This window comes from Phoca vitulina, unplaced genomic scaffold (assembly GCF_004348235.1).
Source record: "Phoca vitulina isolate PV1807 unplaced genomic scaffold, GSC_HSeal_1.0 scaffold6, whole genome shotgun sequence".
NCBI classification, from domain to species: domain Eukaryota; kingdom Metazoa; phylum Chordata; class Mammalia; order Carnivora; family Phocidae; genus Phoca; species Phoca vitulina.
This window is the reverse complement of record NW_022589709.1, coordinates 28,709,578-28,732,325: the sequence shown is the minus strand read 5'-3', so window position 1 is coordinate 28,732,325 and position 22,748 is coordinate 28,709,578. Positions and strand designations below refer to the sequence as shown.

At 39.0% G+C, this 22,748-nt stretch overlaps 1 protein-coding gene across 1 annotated transcript; it reads right to left on the bottom strand.

Moving 5' to 3' along the window:
* Window positions 1-394: 394 nt before the first annotated feature.
* LOC116632001 lies at window positions 395-11,449 on the bottom strand. The gene is made up of 4 exons (XM_032403545.1): window positions 11,392-11,449; window positions 8,978-9,506; window positions 7,167-8,776; window positions 395-603 (listed from the first exon to the last, which is right to left on the bottom strand). The coding sequence occupies exons 1-4, from the start codon at window positions 11,447-11,449 to the stop codon at window positions 404-406; spliced, it is 2,397 nt and encodes a 798-aa protein (XP_032259436.1). The 3' UTR covers window positions 395-403.
* Between the last annotated feature and the right edge of the window lie 11,299 nt (window positions 11,450-22,748).

The window sequence follows — 22,748 nt, the reverse complement described above, 5'->3', positions numbered from 1 at the left end:
TTAATGCATAATGAAGAGTTGATTGTTCCAAAAATATCTTTTATATAAAAGCATATAATCACCACATTGTCATGTTCAAGCAGTAAGGTTTATATTCTGGAGATAAGAGGGAGGGGACTTGGTTAGCTTTACCTGTTGCTTTGCTCTGGTTTTGGAAAAGAAGGTGATTGTTGGGGCGCCTGGGTGGCTCAGTTGGTTAAGCGACTGCCTTCGGCTCAGGTCATGATCCTGGAGTCCCTGGATCGAGTCCCGCATCGGGCTCCCTGCTCAGCGGGGAGTCTGCTTCTCCCTCTGACCCTCCCCCCTCTCATGTACTCGCTCTCTCTCATTCTCTCTCTCTCAAATAAATAAAATCTTAAAAAAAAAAAATAAATAAATAAATAAATGAAAAGAAGGTGATTGTCTACTCACTGGATCCTTCAGTGATGTTGCTGGCAAATGAACTCCCCCCTGCTGAGCTGCATCTTTTGCCATCTTTGAATTGCTGCCTCCTTCTGGCCCACTGGTCTATTGCTTCTTCTTGGGAACCATCACTGGCCCTTGTACCTCTTGGAGCCAATTCCTGGGATAACTTGCGGAGGCTATTTATTTCCAAATTCCAATCTAGATTAGAGTATGAAAGTGAGACAACATTTCAAGATAGAATTTCAAATATTTCAGTCTTTGAAACAGAATCACTAGAATAATACAGCTCCTTTATGATTCACTTTTTAAACTTGTATTACGTGAAAAAAAAATCCATATAGATTGAAGGTGGGGGAATCACCATGCATTACCTCAGCTGGATTCAATTCAATTGATAATCCTTGGGTAACAGGAGTATGCCTGATATTATATTAGTTATTCTGGAGGAGCAAAGTGCGCATAAATTGTTAATTAGTCCCCCTGAATTCTCAAAAAGAAGACAAAATATTATCTGAATTAGTTAAATTACAATCTATGATAATAAGTTTACTATTCCACTCAAGTGCTTTATGGTTTAACTTCTGTTAATCACAAGAATGCAAATTTCATGATACTTTTCTTGTTGCATGTATTGATTCAAAATAAGGAAAGGGAAAAAAAAATCAAAATGAATGAGACTTTGATAATTTCATATTTGAATAACAACTTGAAATACTTGATTTACTTCCCAACTGCTGCCTTCTGTCATCATAAGCCATGAGACTGTGTACTAATTAGAAGAAAGAAAATTACAAATAAACTAATTACAGTAAAATCAGATTTTAAGAAAACTAACAAAAGAAAAACCAAATAGCAAAGCACATAATACCTACTAGGTAATTTGATAGGCTGGAATTGGTTAAGATTTTACTTGCTTTTACTTTTTGACACTACATGAAAGGCAAGCAACATCAATTTAAAAAGAGAACAAATCTTAACCTTTTATTCTATTCTAAGGAGCAAAGGAGTTATAAAATTTGGTATTTGTAAATTAAAATCTAATTTATCAGTATCAAAGTTTGCTCTTAGAACTATTTAAATGATAAATGGGATATATCCATAAATAAATTATATCTTTATTTTATATATAATTATTAATGATCCATTTGCATAACAATTTAAATTTCACTTGTCAGGGACAAAGACCTGGAAGATGGGAAGAGTCATTATCCAATTCTTCTCATTTTCTATAACTCTGCTGTTGACCCCTACCTCTTCCTTAGGAGATAAGAGGGGGACAGAAAAATGACATTCATTCTATATTTACTGTTCACTTTCTATACATATATCATTTTTTTTTTTTTTTTTGAGAGGAGAGAGAGCACATGTGCACATGGTGGGGGTTGTGGAGGAGGGAAAGGGAGAGAGAGAATCTTAAGCAGGCTCCATGCTCAGCATGGAGCCCTACACGGGGCTTGATCTCACAACCCTGAGATCGATCATGACCTGAGGAGAAATCAAAGAGTCAGACACTTAACTGACTGAGCCACCCAGGTGCCTCATGTTCACTTTCTATATATTAATTTCCACTGTTACTGGGGCTACAACTATGAATAAGATTACCTTTTTTTTTTTTTTTTTTGTCCTCTGCGATTTTAAACAGTGGTGGAACTTTTAAAAATTCTCTGGCTATTTTCTCCAATGCTTGCTCTAGTTCCATTTGCTGAGATTAAGAGTCCAGGTTGACTCTGAAGGCCTCCATGAGATGAGAAGGAAAATTTTCTAATGTCAACTATTTTACATTAAGAGCAATTCTTGGGGCGCCTGGGTGGCTCAGTTGGTTAGGCAGCTGCCTTCGGCTCGGGTCATGATCCCAGGGACCTGGGATCGAGCCCCACATCAGGCTCTCTGCTCAGCGGGGAGCCTGATTCTCCCTCTCCCTCTGCCCCTCCTCCAGCTTGTGCTCTTTCTCGCTCGCTCATTCTGTCTCTCTCAAAAAAAAAAAATAATAATAATAAAAAAATAAAAGCAATTCTTTCCTGAAATTGCTGGAGAAAAAAGGAAGTTCTATGAGCCTAGGAAACTGTGTGTGATGGAAATATGGCCCTGTGATGTGGTAGGAAAAGTTTTCCTCTAGCCTTTTCTTATGTACATAAATGGAAAGAAATTGTGTGCCCTACAGTATGTTTTGAAGTGCGCTTTGAGAACCACTGTAATGCCTACTGAGTGCAAAGTATCACTCCCCTTGTCCTGCTTGGTATTTATAGAATCTCAGATTTGCAGAAGTATAAGGTAATTTGGTCTCATTATCCTCTGTATGCTTAAAACACTTTTACAAGATTTCTACTAAGTAGTCATTCAATCTAAGCTTGAACACTTCCCATACTCAAATGTATTACCTGTTTATAACTTGGATCAGCATAATCCTTGAATATTTCAAACTGATAGAAAGTTTTTACTTGCTGAATTGAATCTAGCCCAGTAACCTTCATTTACATATGAGCTTCTTCCTCATTCCATGAATGTGGATGTTTACTGAGCCTTTCTAGGAATCAGGCAATGTGCTTGCCTGATTTGGGGCTGGAATGAAGACATCAAGTATTCTGAAGGACTCTATTAAAATATACACAGTCACTTTGTAAGAATAATATGTTAATCCATTAAAAGACACACTAATATTTTATCAAGCATGAATGTAAAAATAGAAAAGTATCACTTTGTGGAAAAAAAAGAAAAAAAGAAAGAAATCTATCATTTTGAAAGCCAAAGGGAGGTCTACAGAGTAAGATGGAGACCAAGGAGAGGAAGATGCTCAGCTGGGAGGAGCCCTGCTGGACGAAGGATGGGCATTGAAAATGGACCCTGGTGTTGGATCCTGGACTTGCTCATCTATTGAGAAATGTTGAAATGGGCAGCAGTGTGAAAAGTACACAATTTCACAAAAGTTAGCTTGTTGGAAATTATCCTAACAGCTGTATTCTGCTATAAGAAAAGGAATATTTTCTTCATTCATCTTTTTATCCCTAGAAGTTGGTGCAGATCTTGGAACCCCCATTTGCCTTGGTGTTGGCTTTCAGAATCACTCCTTCCTTGGAACACAGCAAAATAAAGTATCTTACATATGACTGCAAGTTTTGTGTCATATTACATATAAAGGGCTGCTTAATTATATTTTATGCCATGTAAAATATCATTTAATCTTTCTCATTCTCTCCTTGTCATTCTCACAGAATAGCCTAGTTTTGGTTTCTTCATTAAAATATTTTATGATATAAAATTTTTTCTCTTCTTTGGCAGAAATCTTAAAGATATATTTCAGTCTATTTACAGCTAGAGAAATGAGGCCCTGAGAAAGTTCTTTACCCAGGATTACAGAGACCTGACTTAGCAGGGGAAAAACCCAGAATTTAGTTTTAAGAGTTTCAGACTGGTATCCTTTCCTTTATATCACTGGCTTTTTGACCTCTCACCCCCTGCTCATCCCCACCCCCTCTTTTTTATCTAGTTCAGAGGTCATAGACTGTTTAGTCTGCACTTTGTCTTGAAAGTTTTATAGTCTAGAGATTCATATATATACATGAGTTTATATATATATTTTTATATTTACATATATATTATATATAATTTATATTTATATTTTACATATATATATATAAAATCCAGATCTCCAGCTCTCTTGAAAAATCAGAAACCTGGCAGTACTGGACCTGTATTCTCATTCCCTGTGGACAGAGCTCCCTCTCGGTCACCAACACTCCATTATTTCTCACATGCATCCTGCTTTGCTCATTTACATTATCTGCCTGGCTTCTGGAAGCAGTCCAGATTGTGACCTCTAATCTAGTTAATTTGCAAGCCCATACACAGGTGGGTGGAAGGGACTATATAATACAGATCTTCTTCAACTTATGATAGCGTTGTGTCCTGATAAACTCATGGTAAATTGAAAATATCATAAGTCAAAAGTGCATTTAATGCGCCTAACCTCCTGAACATCACAGCTTAGCCTAGCTTACCTTAGCTGTGCTCAGAACACTCACATTAGCCTATGGTTGGGCAAAACCAACTCACACAAAGCCTATTTTATAATAAAGTGTTGAATATCTCATACAATTCATTGACTACTATACTGAAAGTAAAAAATAGAATGGCTGTATGGGTTCAGGATGATTGTAAGTGTACGGGTTGCTCGTCCTTGTGACCGTGTGGCTGACTGGGAGCTGGGGCCGCACTGCCCAGCATTACGAGAGAGCATGGCACCACATATCACTAGTTGGGAATAGATCAAATTCAAAATTCGAAGTACACTTTCTACCGAGTATGTATCACTTTTGTACCACCCTTAAGTTGAAAAATTTAAATTGAATCTTTGTAAATCAGGGACTATCTGTATTATTGTCAGCACTCTCATGCCAGGGATTCTTAATCTGAGGTACATGGACAGAATCTGAGGAGTTGGAGGATGCTTCCAAGAATTTAGGCGTAAGTTTGTGCTTATAGCAAATTTATAATTTTCTGGTAAAACAGTACAAAGATGTCCCAGTTCCTCAAAGCAATCTATACCTTGAAAAAATTACAGAATCCTGGCCTGAGGTATCAATAGTATAATAATAATAGTATTGAATAAAGTATAGAAATATTCATAACTCTAGGAGAGTCCAATCCATGCAAATATTTAGGGATTTAAATATTTTTAATACAAACATATCTCTGAAGCATTTCCCTGTTTTTTTGTTTTGTTGTATTTTGTTTTGTTTTCCCATGTGAACATAGAGTTTTGCACAAAGAAACCTAACGTGACTTCCCTGAATTCTTGCATTGAACAAATATTCATGGTGTGCCTGCTCTATTGGACAGGCACCGTTCTGGTGTTGTGGATGGAGCAATGACCGAAACAGAAAAAAATCCATGCCCTCATGACTACACCCTTGTGGGAGAAGACAGAACAAATAAACTAGTAAACCATATTAGAAGGTGAAAAATAGTGTGCATAAAAGTAAAACGCAGAAAAGGGATGGATTATACCTGGGCTGGAATGGACAAGACTCAGATTGCAGTTTTAAATTGAATGGTCTGAGAAGTCCTCACTGAGGACTGAGAAGGCAGCACGTGAACAAAAATTTGAAGGGAAGAGAGTGAACCATGTGGGCATATGGGGGAAGGGTGGTCTAGGTAGTGGAAGCAGCCCAAACAAAGGAACTGAAGCAGGATCTTGCCTGGCAGGTTCTAGCAACTCAAGGAAGTCAGTGTGGCTGGAACAGAATGATCCAGGGGAAGAGGAGTAAGGGTGTGAGAGGGAGAGTTGTAGGAACAGCCTTTTGCTGAACCACAGTAACACAGGGAACTAGGAGTTGCAATTGTTCACCCAATGAGACAATTTCAAAGTCTCCTGAAGTGCAGCATCAGCTTTGGGAGGATTCCAAATTGAATTATTAATTTACTTAAGGAAATATGCCTTGCTGGGAAGGGCAGTCCAGGGAGGAGAATGGCCTTGGGGGAAGGAGAGCCAGCCTGGGACGGATATTCATCCACGGGAGCAATGCATCTGTTCTGGGAAACACGAGTGCTCTTACTGCAGATCTGCCTCTTGCTGACTCAAGTAATTATGGACTGAAGCAAAAGTTGGAGTTAATGCCATTGATCTTGTTATCTGGAGGTATGTCGGCACTTGGCAGCAGTCTCTGTGACTGATGGATCTTAGCTTTTGGGTGTTCCTGTTAAGCGGGTGACTACAGCATTTGTGTTATTTTAGGACATTATACCTAAAATTCTCTGTACAGTAAATTTCATGTTTTATGCCAACACCTATATTACTGTGCTTTCTGTATTTTACTTCTACTTCTAGATCGTATTAATTCTATATAAAAAATTAGCGATGGCACAACAAAGAAAAGATAGTTTCATCGTTCCCGGACATGTCAGGAATGTTACCGGTGGTTTGGAAGGAAGTTTTTTATTTGTTCAAGATGTATTTTAATAGATAATGTGAAAAAATGCTAACATTAAATATAAAATATTTTTGACTTATTGAGGAAAAACAATGAGGGCCTTCTGTGAAGTGGCCAAAATGATATAATGTCGACCCAAGATTGAAAGCAGACAGGGCAGTATTATGTACTTAGAAAAGGGCTTCCATCTTAGCCCTCTCGAGGTCTGGAGAGCTGCTGGGTTCTATCAATGTTTTGAGCATAGGGCCAGCCAATGCACAAGGGAGGTCAGGGGTCTGCTCGAGGTCAGACGCCCCCTGGATGGCTCAATCAGGATTAGCCATGGCTGTTTCTGCTTTTTGTCCTTTGCTTTGATGACTATTCCACATGGCCTCTTGAAACATGTACACCACCCTTCTGCAACACCCCAGCAAGGTTTAAGAACATATTTTACCAGAAGCATATCCTTCCTTTTATAAATGTGCTTAGCTTGCAAGAAGGAAAGAAATGGTAGATTATTTAAGAGTGGCAAAAGGCTAACGTTTCCTACAAAATTGATTTGGCAATACATCAACCTTTTAAAGAGAAATTGATTTTTTTAAAACTTTATATTAAACTGCAGCCTTGGTGATTTTGTTATGCACTATTTATGGGTGGGGTAGGTGATAATGTAAAGAAGCAGGCTGAAATATGCTTGCCCATATTCATCTAACTCTAAAATCCTCAATATATCTTCAGCAATAAAGAAAAAATCCCAGGCAATAAAAAAAAAAAAAAAAAGCCCTCACATTAAGACTTTCCAAAGCTCAAACATGTAAGAACAACGAAAGTTAAAGATTCTGTATAGCACTGTACCTGTCAAAGCCTTCTGCTTCTGAGGCGACAGCAATACATCTATTTGGTGATAGTAAATTTCCTGTGGGTCATTTTTACCTCCTTCAGAATTTGGCTTTGTTGATGCACTCCTTTGGCACTCTGCTGGCTCCTGTTTGAAGCTGGTTAGTCCAAGGCCTTTCTCAACTTGGTTACCATGTTGGTCTGCATCACTGGGCAGTGTTTTCTCGATAATCAACAGATTATCTGTAGCACATGCTGTGCAGCTGAACTCAGCGGTGTTCCGAAAATCCATTTGAAAACAGGTGTTCTCATGGTTCTCATTTGATGATAGGTCTTCAAAATCTCCATGGCCTGCATTCTTTACCACTGGCATTACTTGGAATTTGTCTTTTTCACCATTTCCCAGAGTGTTGGGTGAGTCTTCAGGACTTTTCATTCCCAAGGGACAATTAGAATAAACTGTGCCTTCTTTGTCGTTTTGAATAATTAATCTTTGCTGTAACGCGTCAGTTATCAAGGTCATGACTAGCTCTGTTGTGCTGGGAGCAGCTCTCTCTGGACGACTTGCCTGGGATTTTGCTGGGCCCCATTCCACGGTGCTGTGGCTGCTACCGTTGAGCGGGTTGCCGGCAGAAGGGCTGCCGGAGGATGCAGGGCTGAGGGTTGGACGCGGTGTGCTCTTCATTTCCAACAGTTGCTCTGCTTTTGTATGAGTGTCACTATGCAAAGCGGCTTTGTGAAAGTCTCTGTCAGTCACATCAACATGCTCTTCCTCAAAGTTTTTCAAAAACTCAGCACACTGAGCGAAGGAAAACGTATCCCCAGGGATTTCTTTAGGTTCTGAATGCCTGGTGGCCCAGTGGGACGGGCTGAATGAGGAGGAAGACGTCAGAGCATTTTGACTGGAAGGCAAAGATGAAAAATTTGATTTCTCACAACAATCTGCAGGTGGAATTTTGCTGCCTTTGCAATAAATGCTGGTTGCCTTTTCTTCTACAAGCTGCATGCTCGGAGAAGATAAAGAACAAAAGTCAGAGTCTTTACCGCCTTGAACGGGGAAGATGTCAGTCATGGCACTTGGCAAATAATTTATTCCTTCTGTGCTTTGCCTTACACATAAGTCTGATAGGATATTTTCTGGCATATCAAAGATGATCTTTCTCTCTCTGTCCACATCCTTGGGATCCTCAAAAGGCATTTTCCTTAAGCCCGTATCACTTAAATTTGTGGTCTTTAGGGTATCTTGTGAAGTAGGAAGAAGGTTTTTGAGAAGAGTCTCAGCCTCAAAGAAGAGTTTCTTTTTGGGGGTGCTCTGACTAATTTTGAAGTCCTCCTGCTGAGAGATGGCAGATTCTACCTTATGGTGATCTAAAACTGGAGATAGTGTATAAGGCTTAGTATTCTCCCTCTCAGGGGTTGAGCACAGAAAATCCACAGCTGTATCGACATTCTTCTCCTTCTGGACAGCAAGCACAATAGGAGGAGAGACACGCAAACCATCTGAACTCTGATGCTTGTTCTCAAGCTGCCGCTTCTCAGGGTGCCTAATATCAGACAGTGCAGAAGACCTGGAACGTTCTTTAGTAGTGTGATTGGAGGAAATGTTTCTGTATGTAGCTATTTTCCCCCTTCTTTTAGGATGAGTTATATTAATTAATATGTTCTGTTTCTTACTCATGTATTTAACTTTAATTCCTTTTTCTACAATGCTTACTTTCAGAGAAGGTCTCTCTGCTCTGGCAATGTTTTCAGACTTAGATGGCACCTCGGGTTTTAGTTCTTCTACCAACATATTCCTACATCTAGAAAAGCAGCTTCTAGAAGTGTACCATCTCTGAATGTGTCTGCAAGAGTAATGTTGGTGACATTTTGGACATCTCCTTTTTGTTGGGAACTGCATTTCTGTTTTACAGAAAAATCTGTTCTTGATTTCTACTTGCATGCTGAAAGCCCCACATTTTACTTCTGTAATGATTTTGCCTTTTGCTGGTTTAAGGGCTTCTACTGTGTTTGGGAAATCCTGCAGTGTAATTTTTCCTGATAATGATTCTTCACAGGCGTTAAACATGGCCACTGACAAGACTCTGTCTCGTTGATGAGAAATAGATGAAGGAGGATTATCATTTTCCTTCTCCCTACTTAGTTTGCTGTCAGGTGAAAGTTGTTTATTATCTTTAGGGAGGAAAGGGGAATTCTGTTTTCCATTCATAGAAGCAGATGTATGTTCATCTCCATTTTCCTTAGATTTCCCTGATGCCCTAGTCTGATGAAACACAGCCTTTGGGGTGTCTCCTTTGACTTCCTTTTCAAGATCTTTTATATTTTTTTGGTATGCTTGATTAGCAAGCTGAGGTTCACCTAAAGAAGAAGCAAAAAAAAAAAAAAAAAAAGGAGAGAAGAAGAAGAAAGAAAGAAAGTTTTCTGTGTCCATTTAGAGAGCAGATGGGATGCAAATTCTAGGGTACAATTCACTGCATATTCTTTGTATTTTGAGCAACATTTTCATTCATTTCTAGTATGTAAAGGTATTTTACATAAAAATTCATTTCTAATAAATATCTTAGTTTAAATCAGTTATTTTGGAATGTGGAATATTACTTGGTAGTTCTAGGAACTAAGAATGTAATTAAGCTTTACTCTAAAACAGAGACTTCCAAAATGGGTGAAATGAACATTTCAGAATAAATTTATGCAAATAAATTTTAAGAGACTTCTAGATAAAGAATAAGTTGCCATGATCAAGTATTTGAACATGGTGTTATAATACTACATATAATACTACTATAATGCAGGCTAAATCAAGCTTGATTTAATTTGAGAAGGTACAGCAAATAAAGAGACGCAAGTATGGGTTATAGATAGCCTTTTAAATAGGTCCATAGTTTCCTTTGCCCAGGTAGAGGCTTTTTATAACACAGAGAAGGTATCCTAGCATTGCCAGATGCTATCATCTTCCAGGAGAGAACTAGAGCCTGGATTTATTATATTGTGAAATCTCCTAATTTCTAAAGATTGTGTCACATTTAAAAAAAACCCTCTATAGATGGAGGCCAATAAATATAGGGACCAGCTTTGGCCTAAGAACTGCCAGCTTGCAACCTTTACTCCTCTACTTCGTAATTTTAGAATATTTTGCTTGAAAACTTTGTGAATCTGAGTACGAGGTAGCAGATCTTGTGTAAAAAAAGAAACAGTGGACAAAATATGAAGATCTCATATGTTTTAAACTATGTCTGAAAGAGTATTTGGAAAGGAAAAGAAAGAAGAATGGGCAACAAATAGATAGAGATGTCATGGAAATCTATGAACCAGGTCTCCATGGAAATAATTTTAATAAGTTGATTAAGCTAAAAATCGGAAAAGATTACTTATAATTATTTTAAATGTTCTTAATTTATATGTAAGTACATATAAAATCATATTTTATATAAATATTTATGTAAATAATAAATAATTAAATTCTCTTTAACCAGAAAAAGAAAAACATCCTACCAAAGTTTGGCTAGAGGTGGCATACAATACGGAGTGCAGAAATATAACTACTGTTTCAGAATCAAATAAAGAACCATAGGTTTAGGAATTACTACTTTCCAACTTTTGGTTCTCAAGCATCCTGGAGTTCCATGGAGTTCCCATTTGCCTCTCTGCTAGTCTGATTTTCTCATGGCAAGTACTGAAAGACTTCCCCGCAGGCCTGCTTACAATCTGAGAGCTGTAATGTAGAAATCGTGGGAGAAAAGACATGGAAATGTGTCTCTCTAAAGCCCATTTACAATATAGCATGAATACCCTAGTAGTTTATATACTGGTGGACTGCCTTCCAAAACTATAGATAACAGTTTATTCTTAAAATAACACCCTCATGCCAAGAACAGTTCAGTTTATAGCCCTTTTCAATTTCATAATTTTGTAGTTTATAGCCTCTTTCAACTGACTGTACTTCAATTTCTATGAGTAACATAGAACGGAGATAGTTATATAATAAGCCATTGATAACAGATTCTAAGAACAGGGGTCTTAATAGTCTTTGAATAAGTATATATATATATATATATATATATATATATATATATATATAAATTTTTATTATTTGCAATATGTACATACTTACCAAACTTCTAAATTGCTTTATAACATTAATATGTATTTATCTTACTTTTATAGACATTCTGTGATTAAAAAAAAGTACATAGCTGGGTAGTTCATTTTATACATACTTATAAAGCCAATGAATTAGACTTACCTACTGTGGGATACAAGATTTTCAATTTTTTATACACTTTTCTTCTTTTCCTTCTCATTTTGGGAAGCTGAGCATCTTCAGCTTTCACTGTCCTTTGAAAGCATAAAAATTGAAATTATTTTGCACTCAGAATTTAGGTTTAGTAAAATTATTAACTTATTTGCTAACTTGATAGCATAGTACTTTCTCTGGTGTCCAATAGTGTTCTCCTTTGAATATATTTTATTACCATAATTCTATTTTCCTTTCCTGTTTAATTCTACCCCAACCATTTAGTGCATTATTATATCCCATGTGGACATTCAAACATGTATTTTTTTCATATGTGTAGACATTTAGGATGCAAGTTATAAAAACATATTCTGTTTAATCAATTATTTTTGTACTCCAACTTTTATTAGCCTAACAGAAATATGATTTTTTGTGAAGTTGATGTAAATTTATTATCATCAGATTTATAGCCCTGTTAAATTGAGTGGGGTAGGGAGATGGGGAGATGATTTGTCTCCATTACATTATCACCATAAACACTATATTTAAATAGTCCAAGATTGGATACACACTCTATGGTCTTTGTAGAAGATTAAAATCAATTCTGTACCTTTATTGTGAAACAAAGGCTTATTTTCCCCGTTGATGTCTTAACTAATAAAAAGTATTAGGAGGGGGTGGAGCAAGATGGCGGAGGAGTAGGAGACCTGGATTTCCTCTGGTCTCAGGAATTCAGCTGGATAAGGATCAAACCATTCTGAACACCTACGAACTCAACAGGAGATCGAAGAAAAGAATAGCAACAACTCTCTGAACAGAAAAGTGACCACTTTCTGGAAGGTAGGACGTGCGGAGAAGTGAATCCAAGGCGATATTCGGGAGGATAGACGGCAGGGGAGGGGCCTCTGTCAGCCACTTCTGGCAAGTGATTGAGCCGGGGAGCACAAAATCGGAACTTTTAAAAGTCTGCTCCGCTGAGGGACGTCACTCCGGTGGCTAAGCGGGGGGTGGAACCCTCGTGGGACAGTGTGGACTCAGGACCCTCGGGGTCACAGAAAGACCGGGGGTGCCTGAGTGAGGCAGAGCTCCCAGGGATCGGAGCTGGGAAGCCGGCTGCAGAGACGGAGCTCAGGTGCGGGCTCTCAGCTCGGGGTTGTCATAAACCGTGATCTGCGGCACAGTCAGGCCACTGCTCCTCCAGCAGGGACCCAACAAGCGGCAGATCCCGGGAGACTCACGTTCTTCCCCCGGGAGGAGCGGGGCGGGAGCGCACTGCAGGGATCTGCTGGGTTTAGAGACTCCAGACGGGGTTGGGTGTCAGAGATAGAAACGCGCGGTCACAGGCCGGGTGAGCACGGAGTGCGGCCAGAGACCGGGGAGACGGGAGTGAGTGACTGCTTTTCTCTGGGGGCTCACTGAGGAGTGGGGCCGAGTTCTCGGCTCCTCCGGGGCGGAGATTGGGAGGCCGCCATTTTCATTCTCGGCCTCCAAAGCTGTACGGAAAGCTTGCAGGGAACAAAAGCTCCTGAGAGCAAACCCGAGCAGATTACTTAGCCCGGACCGGCAAGGGTGGGGCAATTCCGCCTCTGGCAAAGACATTTGGGAACCATGGCAACAGGCCCCTCCCCCAGAAGATCAGCGAGAACAGCCAGCCAAGACCAAGTTTACCGATCAAGGAGAACGGCAGAACTCCAGCACTAGGGGAATACTGCACATAGAATCCATGGCTTTTTTACCATGATTCTGTAGTCTTTCAAAGTTAATATTTTTTTAACTTTTTTTTTTTTTTGAATTTTTCTTTTTCCCTTTTTCAACCAACATCTTATCAATCCCTTTTTTAAAAAACATTTTTATTTTTCATTTTTAGAGTCATATTCTATCCCTTCATAGTAGTTACCCGTATTTTTGGCATATATATATAAGTTGTTCTCTCTTTAAAATTTTGAGATAGTTTCTTCTAACAGATCAAAATATACCCTAAATCTCTAGTGTATGGTTTTTTTCTACTCCCCTGCCTGATCACATTCTCTCCCTTTTTTTTCTTTTTTTTTTTTAAATCCTCTTCTTTCTTTTTTCAAACAACTTCTTATCAATTCCTTTTATAAAATTTTTTATAATTTCCGTCTTTACAGTCATATTCCATCCCTTCATCATATCAACCCTTATTTTTGTACATATATAAGTTTTTCTTTCTTTAAAATTTTGGGAGGCACTTTCTTCTAACAAACCAAAATACACCCAAAATCTAGTGTGTGGCACTGATCTATATACCAGCCTGAACATATTTGATCATATTCCATTTTTTTTGTTTTCTTCTGTTTTTGTTTGTTTTTATCTTTATCTTTTTCTTTTTCTTTTCCTCTCTTTCCCTTTCTTTTCCCACTGCTTCCGGTCTTTTCTGATTTGTTTAGAGTATATTTTCTGGGGACGTTGTTACCCTGTTAGCATTTTGTTCTCTCACTAATCTATTCTCCTCTGGACAAAATGACAAGATGGAAAAAATCACCTCAACAAAAAGAACAAGAAGTAGTACCGACTGCCAGGGACCTACTCAATACGGACATTAGTACGATGTCAGATCTAGAGTTCAGAATCATCACTTTAAAGATACTAGCTGGGCTTGAAAAAAGCATGGAAGTTATTAGAGAAACCCTTTCTGGAGAAGTATAAGAACTAAAATCTAACCAAGTCAAAATCAAAAAGGCTATTAATGAGGTGCAATCAAAAATGGGGGTGCTAACTGCTAGGATAAATGAGGCAGAAGAGAGAATCAGTGATATAGAAGACCAAATGATGGGAAATAAAGAAGCTGAGAAAAAGAGAGATAAACAACTACTGGATCATGAGGGCAGAATTCGAGAGATAAGCGATACCATAAGACAAAACAAAATGAGAATAATTGGGATCCCAGAAGAAGAAGAAAGAGAGAGAGGGGCAGAAGGTATAATGGAGCAAATTATAGCAGAGAACTTCCCTAATTTGGAAAAGGAAACAGGCATCAAAATCCAGGAAGCACAGAGAACCCCTCTCAAAATCAATAAAAATAGGTCAACACCCCGACATCTAATAGTAAAACTTACGAGTCTCAGAGACAAAGAGAAAATCCTGAAAGCAGCTCGGGAGAAGAGATATGTAACCTACAATGGTACAAACATTAGATTGGCAACAGACCTATCCACAGAGACCTGGCAGGCCAGAAAGGACTGGCATGATATATTCAGAGCACTAAATGAGAAAAATATGCAGCCAAGAATACTATATCCAGCTAGGCTGTCACTGAAAATAGAAGGAGAGATAAAGAGCTTCCAGGACAAACAAAAACTAAAGGAATTTGCAAACACGAAACCAGCCCTACAAGAAATCTTGAAAGGGGTCCTCTAAGCAAAGAGAGACCCTAAAAATAACATGGACCAGAAAGGAACAGAGACAATATACAGTAACAGTCGCCTTACAGGCAATACAATGGTACTAAATTCATATTTTCAATAGTTACCCTGAATGTAAATGGGCTAAATGCCCCAATCAAAAGACACAGGCTATCAGATTGGATTAAAAAACAAGACCCATCGATATGCTGTCTGCAAGAGACTCATTTTAGACCCAAAGACACCCCCAGATTGAAAGTGAGGGGGTGGAAAACCATTTACCATGCTAATGGACACCAAAAGAAAGCTGGGGTGGCAATCCTTATGCCAGACAAATTAGATTTTAAACCAAAGACTGTAATAAGAGATGAGGAAGGACACTAAAGCCTACTTAAAGGGTCTATCCAACAAGAAGATCTAACAATTGTAAATATCTATGCCCCTAACATGGGAGCAGCCAATTATATAAGGCAATTAATAACAAAAGTGAAGAAACACATTGACAACAATACAATAATAGTGGGGGACTTTAACACCCCCTCACTGAAATGGACAGATCGTCTAAGCAAAAGATCAACAAGGAAATAAAGACTTTAAATGACACACTGGACCAAATGGACTTCACAGACATATTCAGAACATTCCACCCCAAAGCAACAGAATACACATTCTTCTCTAGTGCCCATGGAACATTCTCCAGAATAGATCACATCCTAGGTCATAAATCAGGTCTCAACCAGTACCAAAAGATTGGGATCATTCCCTGCCTATTTTCAAACCACCATGCTTTGAAACTAGAACTCAATCACAAGAGGAAAGTCGGAAAGAACTCAAATACATGGAGGCTAAAGAGCATCCTACTAAAGAATGAATGGGTCAACCAGGAAATTGAAGAATTTAAAAAATTCATGGAAACCAATGAAAATGAAAACACAACTATTCAAAATCTTTGGGATGCAGCAAAGGCAGTCCTAAGAGGAAAGTATATAGCAATACAAGCCTTTCTCAAGAAACAAGAAAGGTCTCAAGTACACAACCTAACCCTACACCTAAAGGAGCTGGAGAAAGAACAGCAAATAAAGCCTAAACCCAGCAGGAGAAGAGAAATAATAAAGATCAGAGCAGAAATCAATGAAATAGAAACTAAAAGAACAGTAGAACAGATCAACGAAACTAGGAGCTGGTTCTTTGAAAGAATTAACAAGATTGATAAACCCCTGGCCAGACTCATCAAAAAGAAAAGAGAAATGACCCAAATCAACAAAATCATGAATGAAAGAGGAGAGATCACAACCAACACCAAAGAAATACAAACAATTATAAGAACATATTATGAGCAACTCTATGCCAGCAAATTAGATAACCTGGAAGAAATGGATGCATTCCTAGAGATGTATCAACTACCAAAACTGAACCAGGAAGAAATAGAAAACCTGAACAGACCTATAACCACTAAGGAAATTGAAGCAGTCATCAAAAATCTCCCAAAAAACAAAAGCCCAGGGCCAGATGGCTTCCCAGGGGAATTCTACCAAAGATTTAAAGAAGAATTAATACCTATTCTTCTGAAACTGTTCCAAAAAATAGAAATGGAAGGAAAACTTCCAAAGTCATTTTATGAGGCCACCATTTCCTTGATCCCAAAACCAGACAAAGACCCCATCAAAAAGGAGAATTACAGACCAATATCCCTGATGAACATGGATGCAAAAATTCTCACCAAAATACTAGCCAATAGGATCCAACAGTACATTAAAAGGATTATTCACCATGACCAAGTGGGATTTATCCCTGGGCTGCAAGGTTGGTTCAACACCCGCAAATCAATCAATGTGATACAATACATTAACAAAAGAAAGAACAAGAATCATATGATCCTCTCAAAAGATGGAGAAAAAGCATTTGACAAAGTACAGCATCCTTTCTTGATCAAAACTCTTCAGAGTATAGGCATAGAGGGTACATACCTCAATTTCATAAAAGCCATCTATGAAAAACCTACAGTGAATATCATTCTCAATGGGGAAAAACTGAGAGCTTTCCCCCTAAGGTCAGGAACGCGGCAGGGATGTCCACTATCACCACTGCTATTCAACATAATATTAGAAGTCCTAGCCACAGCAATCAGACAACAAAAAGAAATCAAGGCATCCAAATCGGCAAAGAAGAAGTCAAACTGTCACTCTTTGCAGATGATATGATACTTTATGTGGAAAACCCAAAAGACCCCACCCCAAAACTGCTAGAACTCATACAGGAATTCAGTAAAGTGGCAGGATATAAAATCAATGCACAGAAGTCAGTGGCATTCCTATACACCAACAACAAGACAGAAGAAAGAGAAATTAAGGAGTCGATCCCATTTACAATTGCACCCAAAACCATAAGATACCTAGGAATAAATCTAACCAAAGAGGCAAAGGATCTGTACTCAGAAAACTATAAAATACTCATGAAAGAAATTGAGGAAGACACAAAGAAATGGAAAAACGTTCCATGCTCATGGATTGGAAGAACAAATATTGTGAAGATGTCAATGCTACCTAGAGCAATCTACACATTCAATGCAATCCCCATCAAAATACCATCCACTTTTTTCAAAGAAATGGAACAAATAATCCTAAAATTTGTATGGAACCAGAAAAGACCCCACATAGCCAGAGGAATGTTGAAAAAGAAAAGCAAAGCTGGCAGCATCACAATTCCAGACTTCCAGGTCTATTACAAAGCTGTCATCAGCAAGACAGTATGGTACTGGCACAAAAACAGACACATAGATCAATGGAACAGAATAGAGAGCCCAGAAATGGACCCTCAACTCCATGGTCAACTTATCTTTGACAAAGCAGGAAAGAATGTCCAATGGAAAAAAGACAGTCTCTTCAACAAATGGTGTTGGGAAAATTGGACAGCCACATGCAGAAGAATGAAGCTGGACCATTTCCTTACACCACACACAAAAATAGACTCCAAATGGTTATAAGACCTAAATGTGAGACAGGAGTCCATCAAAATCCTAAAGGAGAACACAGGCAGCAACCTCTTCGACCTCAGCCGCAGCAACTTCTTCCTAGAAACATCGCCAAAGGCAAGGGAAGCAAGGGCAAAAATGAACTATTGGGACTTCATCGAGATAAAAAGCTTTTGCAAAGCAAAGGAAACAGTCAACAAAACCAAAAGACAACCGACAGAATGGGAGAAGATACTTGCAAATGACATATCAGATAAAGGGCTAGTATCCAAAATCTATAAAGAACTTATCAAACTCAACACCCAAAGAACAAAGAATCCAATCAAGAAATGGGCAGAAGCCATGAACAGACATTTCCCAAAGAAGACATCCAAATGGCCAACAGACACATGAAAAAGTGCTCAACATCACTTGGCATCAGGGAAATCCAAATCAAAACCTCAATGAGATACCACCTCACACCAGTCAGAATGGCTAAAATTAACAAGTCAGGAAATGACAGATGTTGGCAGGGATGCGGAGAAAGGGGAACCCTCCTACACTGTTGGTGGGAATGCAAGTTGGTGCAGCCACTCTGGAAAATAGTATGGAGGTTCCTCAAAAAGTTGAAAATAGAGCTACCATACAATCCAGCAATTGCACTACTGGGTATTTACTGCAAAGATACAAAAGTAGGGATCCGAAGGGGTACGTGCACCCTGATGTTTATAGCAGCAATGTCCACAATAGCCAAACTGTGGAAAGAGCCAAGATGTCCATCAACAGATAAAGAAGAAGTGGTATATATATACAATGGAATATTATGCAGCCATTAGAAGGAATGAGATCTTGCCATTTGCAATGATGTGGATGGAACTGGAGGGTATTATGCTGAGCGAAATAAGTCAAACAGAGAAAGACATGTATCTTATGACCTCACTGATATGAGGAATTCTTAATCTCAGGAAACAAACTGAGGGTTGCTGGAGTGGGGGGTGGGGTGGGAGGGATGGGGTGACTGGGTGATGGACACTGGGGAGTATATGTGCTCTGGTAAGCGCTGTGAATTGTGCAAGACTGTTGAATCTCAGATCTGTACCTCTGAAACAAATAATGCAATATATGTTAAGAGAAAAAAAAAAGATAGCGGGAGGGGAAGAATGAAGGGGGGAAATCGGAGGGGTAGACGAACCATGAGAGACGATGGACTCTGAAAAACAAACTGAGGGTTCTAGAGGGGAGGGTGTTGGGAGGATGGGTTAGCCTGGTGATGGGTATTAAAGAGGGCACGTTCTGCATGGAGCACTGGGTGTTATGCACAAACAATGAATCATGGAACACTACATCTAAAACTAATGATGTAATGTATGGGGATTAACATAATAAAAAAATTTAAAAAAAAAAGTATTGGGAAAGGTAGTTGGGGGAGATGCAGCCTCCTAACTTCCCCAGTATCACCTCAGTAGGCACCTGCCTGTGCTATGCTTGATTCAATTGCTTTCCTTTTAGAGGATTAAACTGTCTGCAAAGAGGCAAAGAGAAATAGCTTCACTCTGAAGCAATTGTTTTGAGTGTATTTAGGTAGACTGTGCCTTTGGATACCTCAGCAGAGCAGCTCAACTTTTATCTGTTTTACACATAACTCAAATAAAACGGGACTGTTTTGTGGCCAGTTTTGGCAAAAATTTATTTAAATTCTTCTTATCTCTGTCCTCAAAATCCCCTATATCCTGGAATGTGATGATTTCAAATTGTTTTTCCTCCATAAACTCTCAAAATCTCATAACTTTCTGAAAATTCCTTCTCCTTAGGCAACCTTTTTTATATAGAGTAACTGGCATTCTTTTGGCGTCTTCCAATTATCCTTTCTATTCTTTCCCCCAGTAGGCACAATTAAGTTCCTATGGCTGACTAAGCAAGCAATAATCCTTTCTTCTTAGAAGGCTAACATGGGGGTTGGATTGGGGAGAGGATTACAAACACCTAATTCATATTCTTTCTTTTTTTTTTTTTAATTTCTGTCTTACACATATTGGGTTTTCTAATTTTAAAAAATGCTTTAAAAGCACTTGACTAGGTTATTGATTATTTCTCTGTGTTCCCATATAGTTTGAACAGCAAAATGTAAGGGGTTCCTCTGTGTTTAGTAGAGAGTACTCTGGGCTTTGACTCCAAAGTTCTGGGTTGTGATCTGGCTCTGTTGCTTATTCAGGGCGGGTCATGCAATTTCTGTGAAGCTGAGTTTCCTTTGACTCTGAGATGGAAATGGTAACAATTTTCACCTTACAGAGTTGTCTTGAAGAAACAACTGAAAATGTGTGATAAATAGTTCCAGTCAAATGGCATCTATCATTCTTAACCTTATATTGGAGTGTATATACATATCTGTAAGACATACACATTAGTATTGAGCAGTGCTTGACATGGGGAGAATACCCATCCCATCAGAGCTGTAAGTGAATGCTTAGATAAAGCTTATCAACCCATCAACTCTTTTTGAGCTAGAATATCTAAATGAAGTGTTCAAGATCATCCCATTCAAAATTCTCATTTTGCACGGGAAAAACTGATACCCAGAGAGTCCTTGCTTCCTTTGTCACACTAATAGTGGCAAACTGAGGACTAGAACCCAGGCTGTTAGGAATTAGGCTAACTCTCTCTTTGAGCAGACATGCAAAGTACAGATACCCTGAGATTGCTTCTGATCATACAGAGCAAACTTTATATTCTTTTTGCACTTAAGCTCAGAAAGAGCATGACAACTCTGATCCAGGAAATTGAATGTACTGTTGAACGTTGAATATGTAACCTAGTTTCTAGCACAGTGCCTGACACATAATGGGCACCTAATAAATATGTATGACTAAATGAATTAGATGGCCAGCTCAATCTGCGTCTAATTATGTTTTTAAGAATGTACCCTCTTGTATTTCTAAATGTATTCTTTCTTATTACTGTGTATTAATTTGTTGATTGCTAATAAAGTTCTATTTTTCCTCACTAGTTATCTCTCTTGCTCTGTACACTTCATAAGAGGTACTGAAGTCGATGGCAGTGCCTGGAAAAATTGGTATAGGTCGCACGAGCAGTCTGTCGTGGGTGCTACAAATTCTAGTCTACCTAAATGGCAGCAAACATTTCCCCCATTTGCCTGTTAAACAGGGCATGGCTGCAGTGACATTGTCTTAATTGACCCTGAGCAAAATGAGGAGTGGGAGAAGGTGTTCCTTAGTGTCCCCAGTCTGTTTCTTTGTGGGGAACCCTCTTCTTCCTAGTCAAATCACTGTATTCTCTCCCCTGCCTCTCTCCTTTCTTTTAGAAAGAGCTTAATAAATTTATTCATAGAGACAGTGCTTGCTTAGGACACCAGAAAGCAGGGGACACCAAAATTTTAAAAGATTAAAGAATTTGGTATTTGATATTTCAAAAAATTTCAGAGCAGTCATCACTGGGAAAATCAGAATAGTGTTGGATTTCCTTCCACATACTTTAGAATTTTTAATTTCACATTGGCATCACAATCATTTCAAAGCTTTCCTACAGTGATTTAATAAAATTTGCAAACTGGGGCGTCTGGGTGGCTCAGATGATTAAGCCCACCTGAATCCTGATTTCTGCTCAGGTCATGATCTTAGGATCATGAGTTTGAGCCCGGCCTCAAGTTCCGCTGGGCATGGAGCCTGCTTAAGATTCTCTCTCCCTCTTCCTGTGTCCCTCCCCTCATCGCCTGCACACGTGCGGACGTGCGAGCTCCTTCTCTCAAAAAAATGTTTTTGCGGGGCACCTGGGTGGCTCAGTGGGTTAAGCGTCTGCCTTTGGCTCAGGTCATGATCCCGGGGTCCTGGGATTGAACCCCGTATTGGGCTCCCGGCTCAGCAGGAAGTCTGCTTCTCCTTCTCCCTCTGCTGCTCCCCCCTCCCCGTGTTTGTGCTCTCTCCCTCAAATAAATTAAAAAAAATTTTTTTTTCATATTTCCTATTTCTAAAACAAGTAATTCACACTTTCTCTTTCTCCCCCCCTCCTATCCCTGCCCCTCTTCCCACTTTCCATGATGATGTGGACACATGATCAGAGGAAATAGAAGCTGAGTGAAATTCTCTCTGTTTCCCAATACCAAAACTGCAAACTTCTTTGTTTCATTTGTATCATATACTATCAAATCTCTCTTATTTGGAAGATGAAATGGTCCCTAGGACCATTTTCCTGCAATTATCCCTCTCCTCTCATGTAGTGTCAATTTCTGTCTTCTGTTGCATCATTCTCATGTCAGAGTACAAACATTCCCTGACCACTCCATCTGTTGTCACATGCCTCTGTTCACCTTCACAACAACACATCTTGGAGGAGTTGTCTGTCTATTCTGACCCCACTTTATCTCCTCATATCTCCTCCAAACCCACTCCAAGGAGTCTTTTATCTGCCCACCCTACTGGGAGCACTCTTGCCCCAGTCACCAGTGACATCTATATTGCCAAACCTAATGTTCCTTCTCTGTAGTCAGGTTTTTCACACTTTTAGCAGAATTTGACACAATTGGACATTCTATTCTTCTTGACTCTATTCCTTCTTTTAGATTCCATGGCGCCATATTCTCCCAGTCCTTGTCTTGCTCCACTGACCATTCTTCTTAGACGCTTTTGCTATATCTTCCCTCACTCAGGATCTAATCTTCAGCATCTTCGGTGTTCTTTTTGCTTCTTCATCACCTCTCTCCCTAGGAAATCTCAATCATTTTCATGGCTTTAAGACCATCTATATGGATGACTATAAAATTCATAATTCCACTCCTGACTTCTTCCCAAGTCCAGTGAATCCTGAGTCTTTCCAGTCTCAGCCAACAGCTTCACCACCTGTCTAGCTCAAATCAAACACTGACATACAACCTTTGACTCTTCCTTTAACTTACTTTCCTCCTCAAAACCACCAGCCAGTTTGACCTACATTATTTCAAGTATCTTATCTTAATATATCCATTTATTTTTTTCTCCTTGCTACCACCCCAATCTAAACCTCCCTCCTTCTCTTCCTATATATGTGTATATCTATGTGTG

Excerpts from the sequence above, each read along its gene's own strand:
- LOC116632001 (XM_032403545.1), bottom strand. The coding sequence starts at position 11,449 with ATGAGAAGGAAAAGAAGAAAAGTGTATAAAAAATTGAAAATCTTGTAT. Across the intron at positions 9,507-11,391 it reads AATCTTGTATCCCACAGTAG|GTGAACCTCAGCTTGCTAAT; the intron begins GTAAGTCTAATT and ends CTTCTTCTTTAG. Across the intron at positions 604-7,166 it reads GAAGCAGAAGGCTTTGACAG|ATTGGAATTTGGAAATAAAT; the intron begins GTACAGTGCTAT and ends ACTCTAATCTAG.